Here is a 24,825-nt window from a genome sequence, read left to right on the forward strand (position 1 = left end):
GGCGGCGTGGCCGTGGGCGGCGCTCGGCCCTCGGGGCCGGCCCGGCTGCGGGGAGCCCCTGGTTCGGGCAGGAACGACCTCGACTGACCGGTTTCACAGAGCAACGGTTTATTAAAAGACCCAGCCCGGCGAAGGGTGTCCGCAACTGTTTCCAAAACAACGGGAGGAGAAGGCGGCTCTCCGGCAGGGGACAGGGCCTTATCCTCCCTGCCCGAACCAGCCGCGTCCGCAGGGTCGCAGGCCGTCCCGGCCCAGTGGATCCCGTCACGCCGGATCCCGTCACGCCGGGCACGACTGTTGTTGACAGGAACAGGCCGTATGGGCAGAAACTGTGCTCACGACGTCCTCGGACTTCTGGTCGAGCCTCGTCTGCCCTTCCAGGCTGAGAGTGGAGGCTGTCAATGAGAAACGAGGAAGAAGAGGTCGCGTGAGGGGGGTTTTGTACATCGGGGTGCTCCTGCGTTAGCAGGGACAACCTCCCGCTTTGTCACAGAATGGCAGTCGGACACACGGGTTGTGTCGTGCACCGGTTCCCGTTCTGCGGGCTCACCCGCTGGTACGCAGTGGAAGCCCACGGAGACGGGAACAGTCCTGGTTGCTGAACAGCCTTCTACGCAGCGTAGGACTGGCTCCATGGAGAAGCATTTTGCTGCCTTCTTCTCAAACGCAACCGGCTTCTCAATTTGGACAAATTTGCGCTGCAGCTTGCAAGCTGTAAGACACGAATTCTCTTAAAGCACCTACAGAATTTATATAAATAACTTTTTGGACTTAATTTGTGGAATTAGCAACAACTAAGACCAGTGGATGAACCAAGAGACGCGAGCTACGTGAAACTAATCTGATTAAGTGAGTTGATTTTCTGTCAATGGCTTAGGCTGTGAGAAAATTGGGTATATGGGGCGCAGTCCCAAGGACAGAGGCTTGCCAAATAGGATCTAGGTAGGAGACCGGTGTACAAATCAGAAAAGATACATGTGAAAACCTTGGTCAACTGACACTCAACTTTACCCCAACTATGACCGCACTTCATTTAGGGGCAGTAGTGGCTCCTAGACATCCGTGTATGCATTTCTGCACTGTGCCTAGCATTACACCTGCCTTGCCGTGGCTGAGTAGCTTAGTCCTCAAGCCTCTGTGATCCAGGCTCTCCTGGATCAGTCCCCCCAGGGGAGCTTGATCTAAATATATTTCAAAAATGCCACCACGTGCCCAGAGGGTTGGGTTCCACACAAAATGCTGTGCACCCTAATGTTATCAATATGTTCATGTTGGTTTTATATAGGACCTGGATAGTAAGAGCAATCATTCCCGGGCTGAAGGTTTCAGATTAAGTTCATCTTCAGCCTGAGGAAATTAAACCAGGTATTTCCCACCTCAAATACCCTCTAGTTTGATAGCTAGGGCTAGATTTTAATTTTTTTTTTTTTTTTTCCTTCCCTGGGAAACTAAAAGCCTGCAAATAACAGAATGGAAATAAAGAATGAAACTATTAAGGATGACATAAGATGTCTTTTGTCAACAGTCAAGCTACCTACTTTTCATACTAACTTATCATTTTAGGGAGTTTTATGTTTATAATTTTATCTGGAACACATGACCTTCCGGTAACTACATAGTGCATAAGAAGTTGATACAAAACCGCAACAAAACCAGAACTTCCAGTGAACTACCAAACGCAGGAAAAACAGATTTATTTTTTTTTTAGTCTATGGACACTAATCACAAAAATAATGAAAAATAAGATGATTGTGCTACAATTAATACAAATTATCTATTCATGTGACTAATTAATTAGTCAAAGGCAATGACATTAATATATATTAGAATCTTAGTACCTCCAGCACAGGGGTCTTCTGAAATGATCCAGGACTGACCAAAACTCACTGCATCTTTAGCTAAATATCCACTGGGCATTTGATATTCCCTTTCCTTCTCAGCATCATATTTCCCACAAATACCACATGTTTTTCCAGCCATCCAGAAAGCAACCTGAATCTTTGTGGCAATAAAGAAATTGTGCTTAATAATAAATAAACTTAATAATAATAAATGTACAATAAATGTACCTAAATGTTTTTCTTCTAAAAATAAAACCACTGAAAATAATTTTTAAAAATACCTCAAGTCTATGCCCATCATAATATAGTTTATCTATGCCATAATCTGGGGCTTTTAGTGACAGACCTTCCTTTTCGCTGCTGATCAGCATGCTTGCATCTGCAACAAAAAAGCAAAAAGGGATTTCTTTTAAAAGGAAGCTATTGTTTTAGGGTCCAGCCTGAACCACTTGTTAAATTCCTGGGGACTTAATGCAGACCCTAATGTATCTTGAAAGAAATGGGGGAAATAAGAAAGACCGTTCTGCTCCCTGCCCTGGAACAAGCCAAAGCTGTGTGACAAGGGTGGCCGTGACCAGGGCACATCTAGATGCTTGTTCTGTGGGTCTCTGTGATCAGCACAAGGTACCACAGCGTTGCGTTATTGGGTTTGTGCAAAGATACACAGGATCAGCACCTCTTTCTTTGCTCATCTTTCTTGCCACCCCCTATGAAAGCTAGCATGAAGGTATGTTAAAATCACCTCATTGTTTCTCGAATTAGGGCAGTCTTAATATCTTGAGAGAGGTTTGCAGGATCATGTCCTCTCCTTCTTCAAAAGATGAGAAAAGATTAAACAAAATATAAAGATGAGTCTCTTACCAGAATTAGATGTGTATGGAACATCTGTTGGGGCTTGAACACCATTAATCTTCAACTGGATGAGTCCATTGGAAACACACATGTCAACCTCACTTTAAGTAAAGGAAATGAGTATAAACAAATGCTTGTCCTTTGCTCTACTCAGCTCACAATTTCTAGTCCTGGTAGAACCAACACTGCAGGATGCTCATATCATTCTGGCATGAATCACCTACTACCCTTTGGGCAGAAGATTGAGAAAGCCCAGGAAAGCATGCCAGGAGTGCTCACAATACACCTTTCCCTGGCTTTACTCATCTCGGAGTGTCTGCTTGTGGCCACGGTTCAGGCAGGAAGACACCAGGCTACAGGGACCCTTGCCGCGGAACAATATAATTGCTATTATGTTCGCATAAATTGAAGGTGCTTTACATTTCAAAGGAAGATTGGATTCCCTACGGTGGTTCTCTTACAGCCTGAATAGCCTGTGTATTGTAGTATTTTCTTCAGAGCAGTGTTTGCTCTAATGAAGAAATATGAAGCTCAAGCACATCAAAAGCACATCCATAGAGTTTTATGAAAAGATCAGGAATGTTACAGTGAGGAGGAATGTCTTTATCACAAAGACACAGTCTATAAAACAAGCATCCTTCTGTTCTTCCACAAAACAGGTGCAGAGAATACTAGTTTCTCTCCATTTCTCTAACATTATGGCACAGTTAGTTACACAATTTTCAGAAATAAATAATTACTTGTAATGAAACCTTACAGATCAAAGGCTATTTAGGAACTTTGAAGAATACTCCCTACAATGATTTTGGTATGCATAATCCCATACAATTTAGAGTATCAGACTATACTTTTAAAGAAGAACCTATGATGGCAGAGGCGATTGCTCCAAGATGAAACAAAGTGTGTCTTAAGTTAATTTCAAATAAATTAGAACATTATGCACCAAGGGATGACCTAAGAGAGTGCCTCTAATCTGGGATAAGTAAATCCCTTTTTAGTTATGTCCACTTCTCAACATCTCTGCTGAGCTGATTGTGGGTGCTAATTAGTTCTAATTATTAGCTTAGTGTAGGAGGCCAGACTAAATGATTACAATAGTCCCTTTTGGATTTATGGTTTATGTGTCTACCTAATTACTAAGAACCAAAATGAGATGGTTAAATGCTAACAAATTAATGAAGAATTTTGGGCAGTAAAGACTTTAGGTTACTGTGAACCTCAGATATATTTCAGAAGCACTTTTGAAAGACAAAGTCCCAAATCCCAGTGGCACTCCTAGAAGAAATCTTTCCATTGACATCAGTAATTTTTGCATGAGTCATATGCTAGCACCAATCTGCCCTAACAATCTGGTCTTCACATTTATAGCATATTCAGCTTGACATCTATTTGTCATTAAGTTTGCAATTACTTACTGGCTAGCAAGTCTGACATTTATTGCTGTAAGGTCAGCAGACTCCTCAAGTCTTTTCATCATCACCAGGAATTTCAGTTCTGGACTACAGTCCTGCACCAAGACATGGTAGCAATTTGCAGGCATTGAATAGTTAAATTCAACACTATTGAAGGTTGTGATTGTATTTTGGAAAACTGAACAACGAGCTGAAAAAAAAAAAATCAGTCAAAAGCAAGCCTTTTATATTTTGTATAAGACAGTTACTCTATTTTAGATTCGCAATTAAAAAAACCAAACCCAAAACGAAAACCATTTTCCAGTGTTACCTATTCCCACGTAAAAGCAAAATGATTCCTTCAGATGAAATATTGGATTTGTAGTAATACAAAAGCAAAACTTTGCCAGTCCCCAGGCAGCAGCACAACCCACTTATGATTCAATCGTTGTGTGAGATAAATTCTGCTCACAGCTGGTGCTGGTGCAACTCTCTGTTTGTGGCCTTTTGGCTTTTGTAACTTTGTTGTAGTCAAAAGAATTACTCAAATGTTGTTAACAGTTCACATATCATTAACACTAGAGGAAATTCACTAAAACACTGCTACCTTTATTGAGTCATAACCAGGATTAGAAGAAGTTAGAAGATGGTGAGGAAAAAGAGCCACACGGGAGTGAACTTTTCACTTTTTCACTGTAATGGTATTTTGCTGGAAATCCTATCAGCTCTGATTAGAAATTATTTTACAGCAGTTTTAATTAATATGGACTAGTTTTGGTGTTTACCAAAGAAATATGCATAGGTATGATATTAGCCCACTGATCTCAAGCAAAATGTGATTCCTTATCCCAGGATTACATAAAGCTTTTCCATTTAAAATTTACCCTAAGTGAGTATAATGTGATTAGCTCTTAATACAGCATTAATGAAACAATAATCCCCTCAAAATCAAGTGCAGGAGGTGAGATTAATGGATATACTTTTGAAGCTGTTTTAGCTTCTACATAACAGCGCTAATCAAGCAGAGCACCCCAAATTTGAGGTCATTTAGATGTCCCTCTCGTAAATTTTGTAAAGCCTTTTTCTTCACAAGTAATCTCTGCAGTGAAGCTGAAATGGATGCATTTGGGAAAGGATGCATTTGGAATCACTATTTGGCATAGAACTGAATATTTAATCTTACTAATATAAGTTTCTTTTTCTTTACATCTTTGCAGCCTCACAGATTTTCATACAGAAAAATCATACAGATTTCAAGATGGGTTTATTTCTATCTGAAGTCCAACTGATTTTTTAAGTGAATGTAAAATAATTTCAAGTTATGTCAAAAGTATAAATCATATTTACAAAATCTGCAGAGTCAACCAGTGCTTGTGCTGATTGATAGTTAATTGCTGACCTTTAAGGTTTTCAATGACTGAAAGTGTTGCTTGGGAAAAGACATTCCGGTCAGAGGATGGTAGTTTTGAAATCGGTGTACCTGGACTTGAAGGGAATGGCAGGGGAAGCCTGATGGCTCTGTCATAAATTGTGAGCTGAAAATCAGTCAGAAAACAAACATGAATGTAAATGCAAAATACAGTGTAGAGATGATATAGTGTTTCCCTATAATGTTCAAAGAGGACCGTACTGACTGAAATCTAAATTAGAATCTAGATTTAGGTCAGACCTAAAAAGAAATCAAGTCCTCTGTCTAAAGCATGAAATAGCTCTACAGTTTGACACATCTGCAACCTATAGAATAGCAGGGCTATAAGTGAAGTTTTATATTCACCAATTTGCAGCTTATTTGGGAGTTGTACATCACATTTGCTCACAGTCCGAACAGTTCGTTTACCTGAGATGCACACCTTCTCCTTGCCTATATGTTGAGGGCTGCTATTTGGCCATCATGCTCATCTATGGCCTGGTTTTATTATCTTTTCCAAGGCACAGGAAAACCTGTCATCTTCCTGAAGATTTGGGGAGGAGTGGTCTTTTTAGTAAGTTATTGTTAGTGTGCTATAAATCGTGATGGTTGTTTTGTAACCTGTTTCTTATTTCATGTGTTTGCATGCTAAATGAGAAAGAGAACTGTGTTGTAAGGTATTTTCATAATGGAACTAACTGCGTGAGTATAATGTCCTTGTGATGGGAGCTTCTTTATAGTTTAATAAATTAAAAAAATAATAATCAGTGGGTTAAAAAAGCCATTAACTTTTGATTTCATAAGTACTGAATGCCCCAGGAGAAAAGATAGTGGAAATAGTTACCTCAGGTAGCTTGAGGACCACATCACAGGTTCTTGGAGATGTCAGAGCCATAACCAAGGTTGCCCAGTGAGAGGGACCACGCTGTTGCCTTTGGGAATACCCAAGCACATATGCAGCTCCTGGAAGAAATGAGTAGAACCTGGAAAAGGAAGTAAGTGATTAAAATGCTCTTTGAAAAAAATTGTTTATTATTCGTTCGACCTAAAATACCCCCATAAAGCAATATGCATTCTGTGTTAGACACGTTTTGTATCAGGGTTTGGTAATACATGATGTTGTGTATGGGAGGAAGGACAGGCGGGTTTTAACTGTTAATCATTGAAATGGTCTTCAGGAGACTGGATGGCAGAGTGATATGAAAAGTATAGCCAACTTGTTTTAAACGTATTCAGAGTTAAAAATAGGCACAGATTACATAAAAACTAAAATACTAACATGCAAAAAAATAGAAGACCTCATATTAATGTGTCAGTCCTGTGGTGGTAGCTTTTAGCAAGGATCCTTCACCCACTGTCAACGAGTTGACCAAGGGATCTCTATGATTGGGTTCCCTTACAGGCTTGGGACTCAAACAGAGAAATACAGAAAATATTCCTTTTCAAAAAGGTGTAGTCTCAGAGCAGAAAAAAGCTGAGTTCTGTAGCTTTGCTCCAGGGTAGTCAATTGGATGGTTTCACTCCCTCTAATAAGGGCAGATAACAGCACTTCAGGTAATTCAACCTAATATGAAAAATTATCCTCTTCAGTGGACATTTGTTTACCAAATCACCTGTATGCCTTTAATGTGAAAGCTTGTGTTGCATGCATATTTAGATAACTGAGTTGTATGTGTCTGTATTTTGGTAGTACTATGAAAAAAGATTAGGCTTTGATATGGATATGTATGTTATTGTGGGCAAATGCATGTATGAATACAATGAATGAATGAATACAGTGGATACTATATGTATATGGATAGACACATATGTGAACTGAACCCAGCAGTTATAGTTTTCTTACACTGAGTGTCACACAACATTTGCTATTTAGTGTACAACAAGCCTTGTAGGAAGTATTTGTATCACCTTCTTCAGAAGCCGGAGGTAAGGTGCCTACATTAGGAAATTACTCTCCTGGTACAGTCAGTAAGAGACAGACTCCTTCAAAGAACCAAGGTTAGGCTTCTGCTCCGAGCCTCCATCAATTAGGAAGCATCAGGAGATCAAATTCCTAATTCGGGCACTTTAAATTAAAAGTCTGCAATAGATTACGTGAATCCCATCATCTCCTTTCTTTCAAGGAGCTGTTTTAGTTTTCCTGCAAACAAAAATGCGCTACGCTTTGAGGGAATGAATACACAGAAAAAACAGACACATGTAATCTGATTTTATAATATCATACTGATTAAGGGGAATTTTTAGAGCTCAGAAATTGCAGAACTGAACCTGTAATTATCTGGAGCATTGGCACAGGTGAATTTTTCAAAAACGAAAGTAAAATCTCACCATTTTGCAGTTGTTCGGACTATTGAAGGTACTTTTGGCCACTCCAGCTTCACCTGCATAGCTGGATAAGCAGCATATTGCCCTGTTGCAATCTGAGTAGCAATCTGGTAGTCCTGGCAATTTTCACCCCATTTAAGAGAACCCTAGTAGAGGGGAATATATATATATATTTATATAAAACATAGTAAGATCATTATATTTCATTTACATTTGAGCTGATCATTATTTTAAACTTACTGATACTTTATGGGAATTTATTGCTGAAGCATCAGCACAGAGTTTCCATCTACTCGATCCTGTGATGCTTGAAACAAATAACTGTATCCTCGATCTCATGGGTTGTGTATCAGTGTACAGTACAAGCTGTAATCCCGTCGGCTGCTTGTTTCTGTGGATGGCACGAAGGACTGCAGCCAGGATCGGTGGCTTGCTGTCTCCCAAGAATTTAGGCTTAAGTCAGTAGAGAGGAAATAGAGACCAAAGACATAAGCAAAGTATTAATATTACTATATTAAAACCACAGATAAAAAAATATTTGTAAAGGAAAAGTTTCATTCAGGAAGTCTTTTTATGTGAAGTACGGGACAGCATCATAGACCACCGCTCAATTTGTTCAATTCATATGTGGTTTTGCCACAGCCTTTCAAGGGAGAGCTGTTGCGACCTATGCAAGTAAAACAGTAGTGTTAGGAATCTTTTTGTAAGTAATTTCAGTGTAACAAAAGGAAGTATGGAGTAAGACCCTACTGTATAAAGAACCAATATTACCCAGCTCAGCTGGGTAGTTTAGCTAATAGTCTTTTTGATAAAATTCATTTAACCACCTGTTTAAAGCCGTGATAATTTGTGTTGACAGAGGGATCTGTTCAGTGCAGTCCAAAGTGGGGTACTTGCGCAAGGAGCAGCACGTGGCCCCGTTCAAAGTCGGAGCCTTGCGCCAGCAGCAGCAGCCGCTCGGGCGGTGACTGCCCTACCTGAGCTGTGGGACAGGAGTCCCCACCTGGCCAGGGGAGACCTGCAGGTGGGATGAGCTGTGGGGCAGCGGGTCCTCCCTGGGCTGCCAGGCGCGACTGACAGAGACCCACAGAAGGGTCAGGTGAGACAGAGCCGGCGAGGGCTTAGGGGGAAATGGGGAAAGAGCAAGGCTGTGGCTGAGCAAGAAGGTGTATGTGGCGAGAGCGTTGGGGAAGGCTGGGAAGAGTTCAGGGAAGTAGTAATGTGCTGAAAAGACAGACGAAAGAGGTGAATTCAAGTTACACCGAAACGGGTGGGGGAGAAGGTAGATCTGGTTGCCTTTTTTCTGCAAGCTACTTGCGCTAACAACTGGGACCGGGAGCTGCTGGTGCAGAGGGGGTGCCTCAGCAAAGTAAGGTTTACTATTTTGTAGGCATGTAGGTCATTGTCTGAAATGTGTGAAATTTTCCTTTGATGAAATCTGCTCGAGATTCCATCAGTTCTTACAATAGTTCTTACAGAAGGACCAGGTACCCTTAACTATTTACTATGCAGTCATTCCTCGATAAACACCTGGATTGCTCTCAAAGTTGGAGCATTACTGCAAAATCAAGGTCTTTTCAAAAGCCTTGCATGGTCTTGCTAACATGAACAGAAATACTTGGCAGTGAAGACCTAATGGACAAAAGAGTGGCAGAGTCAAGTCCTGAATGCAATAAAAAATATACCTGAAACCTGTTTCTGATCAAGCAGGTCAGCACTTCTAAAGTGTTCTCCTTTTTATAGTGAATTATTTACTGAGTAACAGAGATTTCAACATACTCAGCAATACATTCCAGTTTCATTTAAAAATATAGCCTGTATTGAGTGAATATTAAAAAACATTCAACTGCTATCCAGTGTGTGCACCTTTATAAAACAGGAAACAATTTGTTTTCTTTCTATATATTATGCAATATGCTAAATCACCATATTTTTTCCTATTCTGTATAAACATACAATAACTGGAAATCCAAAGTAGATGTTTTTATTTCTTGTAGATTAAGACACTCACCTGAGACGTGGCTCTAGAGATGCCTTCACCACTAACTGAAGAAGAGGAGGAGCTGATGCTGCAGTTCAGGACTTCCCTTCCTGGGTCCTGCAGAAACAGAGAATCACCTTGAAGCAAGTTGTTTAGCATTGGAAGTTGTTGCAGAATTAATTTCTCATATTTTTATTCTCAGAGAACTAAGCTCTAATTGCAGCAAAGTTAGTGAGAGCAGTTGTAGGCCCTGCTCATAGTATAAGCAGTAAATGTACCTGTTTATCTGCTGGCTTGAACCAAAACCGGTAAACAGGTAGATTTGCCTGTGAAAACAGATAGTATGTAAGAGGATCTAAGAGAAGACAAAGGCTTTTGACAAATGCATTAAAAAGTTCAGTATTGAGTATGGGAAAAAGGCAAAACAAAATTACATTTTTTAAACATTTTAAACTGAAATCTTCTGGAATGTGAAACTTCTGAGCTGAAATGCTTCAGAGAACCAGAGAGGTTAAAAAGGGGAAAAAGCTCTACTAGGTGATTACCTCAACAGGTGAGTCACCCTCAACAGTCTGTTTTCTCTTTCTTTGGTCCATGCTCTATAGGCACAATTTCCTGATGTACAAAAGTATTCACTACAAGATATAGAAAAAGTTCTAGCCTGGGTGAATTACCTGTTGCTTGGAATATTCAGTGTTCTCACTGCAGTGCCTATCTCCAGAGTGGTCTTTGCTGCTGCTGCAGATTTTGCTGCTAGTAGTGCTGACACTACTGCTGCTGCTTCTCCTGCCACTGCTGCTCCTGCTGCTGCTCTTGCTGCTGCTGCCACGCTTCTTCCCAGATTGCCTTATTTCATCTTTCTTGTATTCATTTCCAGGCTCTTTACCATCAGCAGAGGAAGCAGTGGAAGAAGAGGATGAGCTGGAGAGGGGACTTGCAATGGGTTTTGCCCAGAGGTCCATAACTGCAATCTTTTCTTTACTCTGAATCCGTTTCTTACGGCGCCGTGTTTTATTTGCAACCTCCAAAAACAGTTCAAAGTATTATGAATTTATAGCTTGTTCTGTAACATTCCTCTGGGTGTCAGACAAGCTGCTCACCACAGGCTTTCAAGGAAATACAACTTCCTGGCCCTGCACACTGCAGAAGCTACACCAAAACTCAGCTAGACCCATTCCTCCCAGCCAAAATCCTTGCTTTCTCATGCCAGTTTTCCACGCTGGAAACCCTTGGCTTCATTTATAGGAAAATATTTCCCTCTCCAATGCACATAGGCTCTTACCTGGAACACATTTTCAATGCCTAGAATCTTCTTCAGTTTAGCTTGAATGTCCTCGTACAGAGATGTCTCATCCTCTTCCTTAGGCCCTGAGCTTGCTACATCAATTACTTTGGAAGCTCCTTTGGATCCTGCCTGAATCTCCAGCTGTATTTTGTCAATATCAGCATCTGTGTGAACTAAAGTCAAGATACTTACATTCCAGGGTTCTGCTGCTTGAGCAGCATTCACAGAGATTGACAGAAAAGCTTGTTGTCATGACTGTACCTGGCTTCAAAACTATTTTGGCTTCAAGTTCTCCAATTAATTTGTGCAGATAGGTATTTCTTAAGAAAGCAGAATTTTGTGACTTTAGGCTGAGACAAGCAGAACATCCCAAACTCTCAAATTTTCTACAGAAGTTGCGTGCATAAAATCTTCCTCCTATGCTGTGGTGATGTGCTTCTTCTGAACTTTGCTTGGATATCACACTAGGAATATTGCTTTGCTGCATTAAACAAAAATATGACAAACAAAGATATTTTCCACAAAAAAATTGTCACAGCTCCTAAAGTCTTTCCTCCTATTAATGAAGGGAATGATGGCAGTCCTGCCTAAGTAAGGAAGTGTTGCTTAAAATTAGAGATCCAAGCACTGGAAGCAGTGGGGCTTCCTCCAATGTGCTCTGTGGAAGAGGACAGGTCTCCTGCCCAGCCTTTCCCAGGCAGCCTTTCACAAGCATGCTTCCCAATGAGAACCTGCAGGGCTCTTTGGAGGGGCTACTTCTCTGAATCAGTTTTGGGCTACTTGCCCTCCTGTTGCAAGTCAACCTATCCTTCCCACTCCAGCCTCAGAAGCTGAAGAGCACGTAAGAGAATGGGCTTCTGCAATCCACTGCAGGGATTACCTCAGGATTTGGGAAGAAAAATGTATATCCTGCCGAAGAGCCATCTTTCCCACATTGCTCTGGCTTGGAAAAAAACGGGTATTGTACAAAGGCTATGAATTTCACACACCCTCCCCATGACTGTAAAGAAATAGGAAGACATGCTGTCAAAGCAAACTCTACCTGCATGAGATGATGAGAGTGAGCAGACTGTGAACGATCATGTCTTGAACCCATTGGGACTTACGTTAGGCTTGGTTTGGGATATGTCAGGCACCTGCTGAGTCTCACAGTTTCTGTGTTTGTGAGCTGGTTAGCCAGCTGCTGTGTTGGAGGCGCTCAGCCCCTCTGAGGAGCTGTCTGTTCTTTACCTGTGCAATACTGATGGTGAAAGGCCTCCTTACCTTCCAGCTGCCAGGTCTTGAAGAACTTTCTGATGGCTGAAATGGCTCATTAGAGATACTTGGTACTTCTCCTTTGGGGAGAAGCTGGGATTTCTTTTCGTAATCTATTTCTTCCATGTTCCTTGAAATAGCATAAACTTCACTCCTGTGGAGGTGATAAATGGCACAAAAGTAACATCTTCTAATTTTGCTTACCTGTCTTTGCTGGTACAAAAAAGACAATACTAAGCTTTATGTGGCTGCCAAGGTATGGCAGGGCCTAACAAGGAGCTGTATGTTCATGATTTTTTAACGGGGAGCTCACAATCAGTAACACATAACAAGCAAAATGCAACAAGCTTTTCTGTACCTCACAGCAGCAAGCTCAACCTCCTGATGGCAGGGAGGGGTTTCAATCTTCAAATTTTTCTCTTTCATATTTATCTTGGCATCAAATTTCATTGTAGTGTTGGCACTGAACTCTGCATGAAATTCAAGACCACTCTGGAAGTATTGTGTATTAATCCCCATCATTGCAATCATATGAAAATATGCCCTGAAGGAGTGGAAATAAAAACATGCATAATTACAGATTAATATGCACATATTTAACTTTGAAATGCAAAATTGCATTTTCACGCTGTTCTGTTTATTGTAAGAGCTATTACTGATGGATGAAGAAGTATCATAACAAGATCAAAAAAGGCTGAAGTGCCACTGGAAAAGATGAAGGGATTTATCTGATGAACAAAGCTAACATGGACCCTTTCACTGCTTTGTCACTGTTACATTGCTTGAGGACAAGCTAACCCCAGACTCTCCTAGCTTCAGGTTGTGCCTAGTTTATTATTATTATCACGATTATTATTATCATTATTATTACTATTATTGATATTAGTACTGTTGCTTTTGCATTTGGTTTTGCAGATCCAGAAGCATTTCCCTTTTCCCCCTGAATTTCCCCCAGCTTGTGCCAGGTGGTGATGTGATTCTATGTGGAACTTGTAAAAACCTGTTCATACGTAAGCAAATATATCTTCACAGCTTAGTATCTTTAGTCACTGAAGAGGTACAAATGTGAGCATTTTTAGCGATGGCAGAACAGTACAGCATCCTGTGGGATACAGTGCACATTGCTACATTTGCAGGGTTGTAAAGCATCAGCTGACTGTGTTGCTTTCTCACAACTTCACTGCTCTGGACTAGCACAGCCATCCCAAATTTGGGACAACTAAGACTCCTATATAACAACATGCGATCACATATCTATTTCAAATATAAATATAAAGGCTTATGTGTGTATGTGAAAAGATACACCATTTTTACTTTGGCTTGATGTCAGCATGAATATCCATCTTGGTTTCCAGCAACTGTGAAGGTCTAAAATTGTCAGATAAAGGTGGTGATATCTGTATATCCACTGCAAAAGACAGACAGGAATTATATGAACAGAGAAACAATTAATGCTGGAGATGATACAATGTTTTCAATAAACATAGTAGTTAACACATGGGCAGTGCTTTAACATTTTGAAATACTTTACGTGATTATTTAAAGATTGCTACTCCAAACCAGAGTTATACCAATATGTCCAAGGTGAAACATGCTAATTACTTCTCAAACCTTTTGGAGGTAGCTGAACACTAATGTTTCCATATTACAAGAATATTTTTCAAGATTATAGAGGGATTTAATTTCAGTGGAGGGATTGGACCCACAATTATTGTGGGGAAACTGCTCAGATTGGCATCCCAAGCTCACCGTCAGCCGCAGCCTGGGCCAGCGCAACACCGCACAGACTGAGTTCCAGTGGCACACCGACCACCGTGGGGACAATGTGCCGCAGCTCGCCCGCCATTGCCGGTAGGGTCCATCGGCCTGAAATACCTCGCTGGACCTCTTCCACCACTTTTTTCACCAGTGGCTGCCAGTTTGATGATCCAGTTAGACTCTGAAAACAGAGAGATAGGTTAGGTAAGTAGGTAAGAAGACACAGGGAAGGGAAATTACTCAGCATCACAGACAAAAAAGGCAACAGCCTTGTCAGTACCATCATGATCTGCTGAATGGCGTCTTTATCAATGTCAGCAGAGGCGATCTCTTGGCCCAATACTTTGACATAAGCGGACACCAGAGGGTCTTCGGGAGGCAGTTCTTTCCATCCCAGTAGCTGTGGTGTTAAGGAGAGATGGAGACAAAGGGAAGAAGCAGATAATGTCACTTAAAATACACTAATGTATTAGCAAAGAGTAGATCCCATCTGAAGGATGCTAACTGTGGTTCCTTAGCCAAAAAACTAATAGACATCTTACAGGTCTGAACCAATGTGGCCTTTTTTATGTTGCATAACTGACTTCAGTGGGATTTTTCCCATGTAAGAATGAAGTAAGGACTTGGTAATTTCTGCTGCTGTAAGTAGTGGGTGACACCTGAGTACTGATGAACAAAAATCTTGTTCAGTAATCATTTTAAAAGAGAAGAGCAACCACTTACTGTGTTTTAACATACACTTTAAAACACATGAATTTTGGCTACCAGCATCATCATCTTTTGTACTGTACATTAAGGGCTGACACATGTTGAGTGAAAAGGTGGCATCTGTTGACAGCCTAAGTACAATGTAAGTTCATCTTTTCATGACCAAACAGGATGACTGACTCCTTTTGCACTGAAACATCAAAGGGATGGCTCGGTGGGTGGGTGGGTGGGTGATGCCATCCCAGCGCTGGCACTAACTGTGTATTGCAAACAGAAGGGTGTGTGGAGACATACCGTTTTACCGAGTTCCTTCAGTGTCCTGTATGTATCATACTCAGCAAAGGGAATATTCTGCTTCCTGATAAGCTTGGTTAGGCCTTGCGATTGGAGAGCCACCTGTAGGAAACAGAGTCAGGCGTCACAGCCCAAGGACAAGAGAGCCCGGGAAAACCTTTGTGCCTAGTATTACACTCACCAAGGCCAGTCTAAATACATACTTCATGAAGCCATTGAACTTATAAGGCTATGTCAACCTGGCAGATGACTGCAAGCTATGGTTGCAGATGCTGAGGACGTGCTGAGCCAGCTTTGAATCAGTCAGCAGGAATAATTTTAGGGCAGTGCAGAGCTCAGCCCAGGCTGCAAAGCTTGCCCGAGCAGCTGAGTGAATACCTGCATGCTGTTACACGGAGCTTCATGCTGCTCTGGCTGCACTGCTGGCTGAAATTTAATTTCAGATGCTATTTCCCTGTACTTATGCAAAATACCCTAGATGCCATGTGACTTTATGTGGGCAGATGAATGTTCTGCTGTGTAAGCTTTCCTCTGCTCTCCTAGATTTTCATGACTATACTGAATGTGTTCATTGATGAATGTATGTGTCAAGAAGCCCAAATAAAAGAAGGAGCCTAAGTAAAATCATAATTACTATCTAAATTTTCTCTTCCACATCCGCCCTCACAGCCAGAGATGGAGTTAAAGACTACATCACAGTCCAAATGGCTCAGCAAGTAATACTGTCTGTAGCTGGCTTGCATCTAGCTGGCTGTTTTAATGAAATACTTACCTCAATAATATCCGTTGCAGTATTTGCATAATATCCTCTTACTTTTGTGATTATATCGGATGGAAACATGGTGCTGGGACTGTTCATTAGATAGACCCTCCAAATGGCACCAGCCTGATATTCAACTATCACAGGAATAAAAAGCAGCAGAGATTTTGGTTAGGGTCTCTGAGGTGTCTCGTGTATGTAAGCCAATGCAGGGTACATGCTATAGTAGATCACAAGGGGTTCTGTCAGGATTCAGTCCCACAGGTCCTCAATTTTGCAACCTTAAGAGGAGAACTTTGTTCTAGGGCAGAGTCAACACAACCACAGTAACTGAAGAAGGAGGCCTAAATCCATGTGCAAGCACCACTTTCCCCAGCAGATACCCAGAGAGTAGCAGAACACCCTCAGGGGATTTTGCATGTTAGGAGGCTCTTGTGCTTTTTTTATTTCAAGAGCACACTAAACTCACAGCCTGTGATTGGATTTTGGATGAAAATCACAGAATACAACAGAAGAATTTGGCTACATAAGCTGAAGCAGTGAACAAGGCACCTGGTACTCACAGGAATAATCGCCGACATGGATGACCTTGCTGTAACGATAGCTCAGCCTGTCAAGTCTGGGGCTCAGTAGTTTGATGGCAATGTTGCAAGCAGCAGATCTGAGTAATAAAGAGTTAAAATCATATGAAGACAGTTGACTGTGACGAAAACCTTAGAAAACTGCCAGAATAAAATCACTATTTGCTACTAAAAAATGTACTTCTTCCTCTACTTACAAATTATAGAGCTGTGGGATCCTGCCTACTGCCAAAGCCTTCATGTGTGAATATGTGAAACTGGCTACTTGTAAGCTGGGCTCTGTCAGCAGCGAGATGGCCATAGCTGTTACAGTTGGAAGACCAGGCTTCGTTTCGAAGAGGACAACACAAGCCACCATTCGGATGTTAGGAGCAAGTGTGTTGTCCATAAAGACCTGGAGGGCGATCTCCCTTACCTACAGGAGGAAGATACAATCTGTGAGTACCTTATAACTTCTCAGTGAGAAGTGGTTCCTAAACCATGCATGTATGATCTGCAGTGAATGGAGAACAAAACCCTAAACAGAGACTTGAGCATGGGACCTGTCACTGAAAATGAAGATATTGCTGCGTGCACAGTGAACAGGGCTGGGAGAAACAGCCATTAGTAATGGGCCCAGTGTTACAGCAACTAAAGCAACTTCTTTCCCAGGATATCAGCAAGGATGGTGTGATGTCAGGAATTTGCAGGATGGGCAAGAGGAAGACCAGTAACTGAGAAATCTGCCCAGAGTTGCTAACATTACCTGATGGCTTTATTATTCCTGAATCACTAAGTCAACCCAAATCATACCCTGTAATACATTTGTTTAAATAATAATTTCAGTTACCTTTACAGGGTCTTTTCTGGCAATTTTCCTCAAGGCCAACACGGCATTAGCATGAATTCTGTTTGGTAATGAAGCTGCAGCTGGGGAAAATGTTGGCAAAAACTTCAGGATGCGTTTGATACTGGCCGGCTCTCCTGCATTGCCAATGGCTTTCAGGGCCAAAGCCATGTCTTTGGCATCACTTTTGCTGGTGGCTTCAGTAGCAAGGTTGTGGAGTGGCTGAAAACAGAGCAGACTGCGTTAATCTTATCTTGCAATAATGCATAACAATATGCATTGCCATAGCAAGCAAAACAAATGCTGGTGCAAAGCCCAGAATAAAGCTGTTCAGATTTTTCTCCCAGGAAATATCTCACCATCAATATCGGGAAGCCAAACGTGGAACATAGGAGCAAACTTGGTTTTCTCCTTACCCACTGTTGTAATTGATTTTAAATTGTGCCTAAGCCTGAGTGTAGGAGATAATCCTGGGTAGATACCTGCACCAGAGAGTCTGTTGCAAGTTCAAGAGCAGCCCTGAGCTGATGCCGGGTTCAGTCGTTGTCCCCTGGGGCACCTCCACCAGCCCTGTCAGCCTGCAGCGCCCAGGGTCTGCGCAGCTGCGGGATTACGCTTGCATATTTTTCACTTCCTATAGCCATAGCAAGTTTACTTAAACAGTTTTGCTGTTCTGAGAAGACAAATTACCCTTCTGGTGGCTTGGCTTTGTTGCAGTCTTTTTTGGAAGATTAAACATGTCAGACACCAACAGGCCATCTCAGTGCTGTGGTCCTTCTGAGTAAGGAGCCAGAGCTGCACAGTCCGAGGACAATGTCCTGAGTATTTCTGACAGTGATACACAACTATGTAGCAGGGCCTCTTTGGAAGTTCTAACCTATGACATATCTAATCTAGAGCTTTGCTTATATTCACACTTTAGTGCCTTTTAAATACATTTTTTAAGTACACTCTACCTAATGTAAAATTAGAGAGAAGAATCATAATTATTTTGCTTTAATCTTAAATTTGTCATACCAAAACTCAGTTTCAGGTTGTTTACAGGATCCATTATCCCCATGAGCTTCTACCACTTACATTTGAAATTCTGAACTGTTAAGACCAGATTTGTCAAAGGCATCAGCTTGGTGTTTCATTCTGTCTTTGCAATTTTGCAGGCAATCGCAGCTGAGAGTGAGGCATGTAAACAGCGAGTTACATAATTGCCAGCATTGTGAGAGCTAAATTAGAGGCATTTTAAAAACTGCTTCACCCCTTATGAATAAGAAATGAGAGTCACCTACCTGAAGAAGTTCATTTGGACAAAGTGAAGTCTGAGCACAGTATTTATTTACCATGCTACCATATCCCAGGTAAACAATTATTCGATGCATCGGTGCTTTCTGGATTTGGGGACAGGTCAAAAAAGTCTGCAGAAGAAAGAAGTAGCAGTCTTTAATGTTTCTAGTAATTAGAGCTGGTATTTAGTGAAAATTACATTTGAGAAATAAATAGATAAAATTGCTTTGGATTTTTCATAAATATTTTCAGAAGTTAAATCAAATGCTAGACATTCAGCTACAATAAAAGTAAATAGACTTGCTCCAGTTATACTGTAAGTACTTTAGACTTTGGTTAGATGATATTATTTTCTTGTGTTTGTCTATTTAAAAAAAAATATTTGGGCAAAAAGAAATCAATAGAAATTTTCTTAGTATTTGTGGGTTTTAGCATCAAATACCAAAGCCATTAAAAAATTTTGGCAACAAGAGTTTGGAAAAATTTTCTAAAGCATTTCCCATTTTTCTTAACATCTTGCATTTCACAAATTTAGAAGGAAATATGTTGCATCTTTCACTTACAATCCTGTGAATTCACCTTTAAAAAGGAGTGAGAGGGACATAGAAGGAAGGTGCACAAGAAGTTGGGAGGGGACACAGCTGGGACAGCCGACCCCGACTGACCGAAGGGGTATTCCAGACCACAGCACGTCATGCTCAGCATATACAGCTGGGGGAAGGAGGAGGAAGGGGGGGACGTTTGGAGTGATGGCGTTTGTCTGCCCAAGTAACTGTTACGCGTGATGGAGCCCTGCTCTCCTGGAGATGGCTGAACACCTGCCTGCCCATGGGAAGCGGTGAATGAATTCCCTGTTTTGCTTTGCTTGTGTGCACGGCTTTTGTTTTCCCTATTAAACTGACTTTATCTCAGCCCATGAGTTTTCTCACTTTTACCCTTTTTATTCTCTCCCCCGTCCCACAATGGGGAGTGAGCGAGCGGCTGTGTGGGGCTTAGTTGCTGGCTGGGGTTAAACCACAACAGATCTGTACTCACTGAGGCAACTTCTAGGGTTTGCTTGTTGGGTGTAACAAAATGGAAGGCGAGAGGGAGAGTCACAGCTGCTTCCCAGATGTTCAGCTTCTCATCATGAATTTTTTGCTTCAGGAATCTGAATGTGTCCGTAGTTCCAGCAGCACAGATGGCACTCAGGAACCAGTGCCTGCCAGGGAGAGGAGGATTCATTACCCCCATTGCCCAGTATTCCTCTGTGCTGGTTTTGGCTGGGGTAGAGTTAATTTTCCTCATAGTAGCTGGTATGGGGCTATGTTCTGGATCTGTGATGAAAACAGTGTTGATAGTACAGGGATGTTTTAGTTTCTGCTGAGCAGTGCTTGCACAGAGCCAAGGCCTTTTCTGCTTCTCACACCGCCCCACCAGCGAGCAGGCTGGGGCTGCACAAGAAGTTGGGAGGGGACACAGCTGGGACAGCCGACCCCGACTGACCAAAGGGGTATTCCAGACCACAGCACGTCATGCTCAGCATATACAGCTGGGGGAAGGAGGAGGAAGGGGGGGACGTTTGGAGTGATGGCGTTTGTCTGCCCAAGTAACTGTTACGCGTGATGGAGCCCTGCTCTCCTGGAGATGGCTGAACACCTGCCTGCCCATGGGAAGCGGTGAATGAATTCCCTGTTTTGTTTTGCTTGCATGTGAGGCTTTTGTTTTCCCTATTAAACTGACTTTATCTCAGCCCATGAGTTTTCTCACTATTACCCTTTTTATTCTCTCCCCCATCCCACAATGGGGAGTGAGCGAGCGGCTGTGTGGGGCTTAATTGCTGGCTGGGGTTAAACCACAACAGCCTCTGATCTGAAATCCTGTCTGAAGGCAGTGCAGTTACCTGTAAGGAAGGTCATTGGCAAACTGTATCCACAAAGACTCAATTTGATCAAGGGTCACTATACGAAAAAGCTGGACCATTTGTAAGAACTTGGTTGAAGCTTCTTTAGTGGCTCCCTCCTCGTTATTCTGAACTAATTGCTGCAGCGTTTCTGTTAACTATGGGAAAAAACAGGCAGTTGGAAGGATCCATGTCTAAAATAATTATGTGATGACCTGTTAACGTTATAAACAATGAAAGAGTATGAAAAGTAAGCCTCTAATACCTGTAAATCTGTATTTTTAATCCTTATTAGAGGAATTGGCATCTGGAGTAGCTCTCCTGAGAAATGATAACGAAGACTCCCCTGGTTTTGCAGCTGAGTTTTTGGTGCACTGATGGGAGTCCTTTTAATGTCGACCAAAGACAGTTCTTGTCTTCAAGGGAAAGAAGGAAATGCATCAGTAGCCTTTAACCACATTGTGTGCATGGAGGACACGTACAGCAGTTGGAGCAGAGTGCCCAGCAGGACCATTGCATTGACCACAAACAGATGGTGCACTTCTCTGTGCCTTGCTCAGGATTATCTGGAAATGTCATAGGACTGGCGAGAGCTTTCGTTAGAGTTGACCAAAGTCTCTGAGAGGTTGAACAAATGTTTCAGGTGTCCCAGCAAAACACCCAGACAGCAGGACACAGAACCTGTCTGGGCATCCTGAGGGATGTATGGTACCTTGGCCCTTTTCAGCCCACAGGCCAGATGCTTCTTGTTAACTCACAAATCAACAGTGAATATGTTTTAGGCATCTCCTCCTGGCTCTGATAATCACAGCTACTCTAAGGACCTGCATGGTGCCTACCTTGCCTCCATGACTGCTGCCCCGTCGGGTTCATTGAAAGGAGAGATCTGGTACACCTGCTCAGACATAGCAGACGTCATCAAGGCCCCGCTGTCATCATACTTCATCTTGTAAGTGAACATCACCGTGCCCTTAACATTTCTGACTTTCTGGAAGTGCAAAGACACCTACTCAGAAATATGAACAGGCAGTAGTTAATTAGCACAGACAAGTCAAACTCCCTACTAGCGTCAGTGAGATGCACAAGAGTTTGGCAGTGGCTTATGCCTGAGCATGGTGCTGCTCATACCAGGGGGCAGGTGGGGCAGGGGCGGATGTATGCCATTCCCATGTTCTTCACCGCTTTCTCCTGGCAGTCCATCAGGTCCTTGCTTTTGGAAATGATGGCACGGTTATTCTTGCTGTCATCCTGGATAACATATCTGGTTTGGCAGATGCCTTCAATCCCAGCCTGTGAGTATTGATTAAACACAGTGAACTTTCCACTTGAAACAGCAATAAATAGGTCAAAGAAAATTGCGTGGGAAGTGTATATACAGGCAAATTACTATATAACAGTAGAATGAGAATAAAAGTAAAATCAGAATGAAAAAAACAAACCTCCTGTAGTTCATACACATTTTGTGACTTTTTGATGGTTATCTGCATCATGTTCAGAATCCCTCTCACTAGGTTAGTGCACAGGATGGGACAGTCCTCAGGGGCGAATATACTTCCAACCCTTCCATCAGTGTATTCAAACTTAAAGGCTTGGCTGAAGCATGCAGCAAGGGTCTCTGTGAGCCTCGAAGATGCAGTGAAGGGGTCTGTGGGCCAGAAGCCATTGTATTCCTCCAGCTTTGGTGATTGAATCTGTGAACAAAATTAGGAAAACTTTCATCCTGTTCACCATCAGTTTGAAATAGTGCAACGACAGGGAAACTGGGCACTTCCATTCCACGGCCAGACACAAGCCACTTGTCCAACACCACAGGAAACCTTCTTCCTCCTTGGGCCTCTGTGCTGGGCCTAGGAAGTGTCCTTGAAAATGCAATTTCCATGAAGGATTTCTGCCAGAAAAATAGGATTGTGCAAGCAGCATTCAAAACTTCAGCAAGTCTGGTGAGGCTTGCTGGGTGAATGAAACACCAGTTGCCAGCAATCTGTATGGAAAGGATACTCACCCGTTATCCCCAGATGCCCAGTGAGATCTCCCTTCAGCCTGCAAGGCAGCCAAGCCATTGCTCAAGCTCCCTGCCTAAACACATGGGGACTATTTTGTCTGCTGCTCCAGGTCCAGCACGTCACAGCTGATAGGGAAGCAGAGATGACCACAGGACCTCACATGGGAGATGGCCCAGCGGGAGATGACATCTCTTTCTTTGGAAGTGACTGTCATCATTTTGAGCTTATCAAGCTGCAAAGCTTGCGCACAAGTCCTTGACTGCTACCTAGTGGGAAGTGAGTGCCTGCATGCACGTATGTATCTAGTTGCATACACAATGTGCACACCTCTCACCCTTGAACACAGAAGTACACGTTCCTGCATAGAGGGAAATGGTGTGGGTTTAGTGCTCTGTTTCATTTTAGGCATTTATAATCGATGATGCAAGGGTGGCTTGCCTCTTGCCACATTTTCTCAAATTAAATCCTACTCAAGACTATTGTCTGCAATTGCTAAAGTTATAGCAACTCTAGCGAGGTTACACAAAGCCTGCAATTGCAGCAGTGTGTAAGGTTTGGTAGTAGGTATTCCTCCACGCTGTTTCAATAATATATGCAGAGGATTACGGACTGAGCAAACTCCTAGGATAAACACTAAGTGCCCTCTTACAGCTTTCTCCCCACGTGGTGTCTTCTAGATCCCTTTTCTGTGGTCTTTCATTCCATGCCAGTATTTTAAGCTGTTTTGTTTAATCTTTTCAATGAGTAACAGCGCTTCCAGATCTGATATCATTATGCCAAGCACAAGTATTACCATTAGAATTCTTCACATTTGAATTAATACCTATGTGAAGAATATCAAAAGGAAGATAATGGAGACAGATGGGACTTTCTCATGTGATATCTGAATTCCAGCACCAAGCTTTTCTGAGGCTATAGACCAGGTTGAAAAACATGGATATTTCATGCTTGAATTCTCATTTTCATATTTAAGCTTAGTGTTACCTTAGTTAGTAAGTTAGTAGTACTAGTTAGTTAGTAGTAAGATAGTTAGTAAAACTATCTTAAGGACAATTCTTTAAAGCAGCTGCCTGCCATATTTCCACATGGAGATGAACCTAAGGCAGCTTTAGTCGAGGGGGCTCAGGTACTGATGGCAGCAGAGCTGGAGAAGCTCTGGCTCCCTCCCGCAGAGATGCGGGCTGCGAGGAAGCCTGTGGCACTGCCTGTAGGTCACTACCAGTAACCCAAAGCAGTTTGGCTACAGCTGCAGACACTCCAGCGGTGCCCTCGGCTCTCCCCCAGCACGGCTCAGGGGTATGAGGTGCAAAGCTCAGTGCCCGTGTCCACAGCAGGGAAATCATCACTGCCCGTCGGGATTTACCTGGAGAAGGTGGTCGCTGTGAGACATATAGGTGATCTCCAGCTTGCAGGTCAGCCTCACCCCTGCCATCGCCAGGCCTCTGCTGGGCAGCCCGTGAAGGATGAAGCTCTCGTAGCCATACAGGTAGGTCTTGCCGGTATGAAAAACAGGCTCTACAGAAAGAAAAATATAACAGAAACACCTCCTTCGCTATGTCTGTTGCAATGTTACTCGCAGGAACCACCCCAGCAAAGAAGGGTGAGGCTGCTACTGCCACAAAATAGGTGCAAGCGGCGGGCAGGGCACGGCCGTAGGGGAGGGCAGCGTGGGAGCTGCGTGCTGGCAGTGGAAGCACACTTACCGAGGTCCTGCTTCTGGCCCCCTGTGTGGGAGGAAAGAGAAGGATGCGTGAGAAACCCCCCATCTCTATGGATCCTTTCACTTATCAGTCATTTACTCATTGTGCTAATGGTTGGCAAACAACCAGTAATGGGCTCCCAGGGTACACCCCACACCGCGGGGACACCAAGCCCACGCCAGCCCCGCTTGCTAGCTACTGCTTGCTCGCCTTTTCCCCTGCCACTAAGCTTAGGCATAGAAATCTAATAGTTTACGGCCGAAGTCATAAAAGGGCTTCAGCAAATTAAGCTGTAAATAACCCTGAAAGGCCCTGAGGAGATGCAGTTTGCTCAGGACCACAGTGGACATCACGGCTCGGCAGTGCTGGTGAAGCTTCAACTTACCCACGAGGGCGAGCACCAGGGCCAAGATGAGTCCCTTCATGCTAAAAGCAACTGAAGACTGGAGGGGAAAGTGTGCGGCTTTTATAGAAGAATTATTAACAGGCACAGTGAATTTTGTTGAGTTATCAACTTTTTATCAAGCACTCACATCCTTTGAGGGAGAGGGGGTGAGGGACAAGGCACCGTCTGTTATTGCTGAGCCAAAACCATCACAAGCACTTTTGTTCGCATTTCACCAACTGAATGCACTGAAAGTACCTTCTGAAACAAGTGCTTAAAAGTATTAAAATAGAGTTAAAGCCAAAATATTTAT

At 42.6% G+C, this 24,825-nt stretch overlaps 1 protein-coding gene across 1 annotated transcript; it reads right to left on the minus strand.

Annotated features, from left to right (window-relative positions):
- Nucleotides 1–279: 279 nt before the first annotated feature.
- Nucleotides 280–24,555, minus strand: LOC104313106 (vitellogenin-2). The gene is made up of 35 exons (XM_069789101.1): nt 24,513–24,555; nt 24,131–24,151; nt 23,791–23,942; nt 21,864–22,115; nt 21,553–21,714; nt 21,264–21,412; nt 20,690–20,840; nt 20,425–20,582; nt 19,578–19,743; nt 18,548–18,673; nt 17,268–17,486; nt 16,636–16,853; nt 16,421–16,518; nt 15,870–15,994; nt 15,098–15,199; nt 14,376–14,495; nt 14,087–14,276; nt 13,652–13,745; nt 12,696–12,881; nt 12,347–12,491; nt 11,345–11,564; nt 11,081–11,256; nt 10,473–10,820; nt 10,077–10,124; nt 9,829–9,915; nt 8,058–8,270; nt 7,821–7,963; nt 6,337–6,475; nt 5,484–5,619; nt 4,109–4,295; nt 2,703–2,794; nt 2,123–2,220; nt 1,839–1,998; nt 551–712; nt 280–395 (listed from the first exon to the last, which is right to left on the minus strand). Exons 1-35 carry the CDS (start codon nt 24,550–24,552, stop codon nt 280–282), a joined length of 5,199 nt encoding a protein of 1,732 aa, XP_069645202.1. The 5' UTR covers nt 24,553–24,555.
- Nucleotides 24,556–24,825: the final 270 nt, after the last annotated feature.

Source organism: Haliaeetus albicilla, chromosome 8 (genome assembly GCF_947461875.1).
Source record: "Haliaeetus albicilla chromosome 8, bHalAlb1.1, whole genome shotgun sequence".
NCBI classification, from domain to species: domain Eukaryota; kingdom Metazoa; phylum Chordata; class Aves; order Accipitriformes; family Accipitridae; genus Haliaeetus; species Haliaeetus albicilla.

Bases quoted from the DNA above. Each gene is read 5' to 3' on its own strand.
- LOC104313106 (XM_069789101.1), bottom strand. From the start codon at position 24,552: ATGAAGGGACTCATCTTGGCCCTGGTGCTCGCCCTCGTGG. The intron at 20,841-21,263 runs GTAGGCACCATG...TTTCCCTTGAAG, and splicing joins GCAGCAGTCATGGAGGCAAG to ACAAGAACTGTCTTTGGTCG. The intron at 16,519-16,635 runs GTAAGTAGAGGA...TTTATTACTCAG, and splicing joins ATCCCACAGCTCTATAATTT to ATCTGCTGCTTGCAACATTG.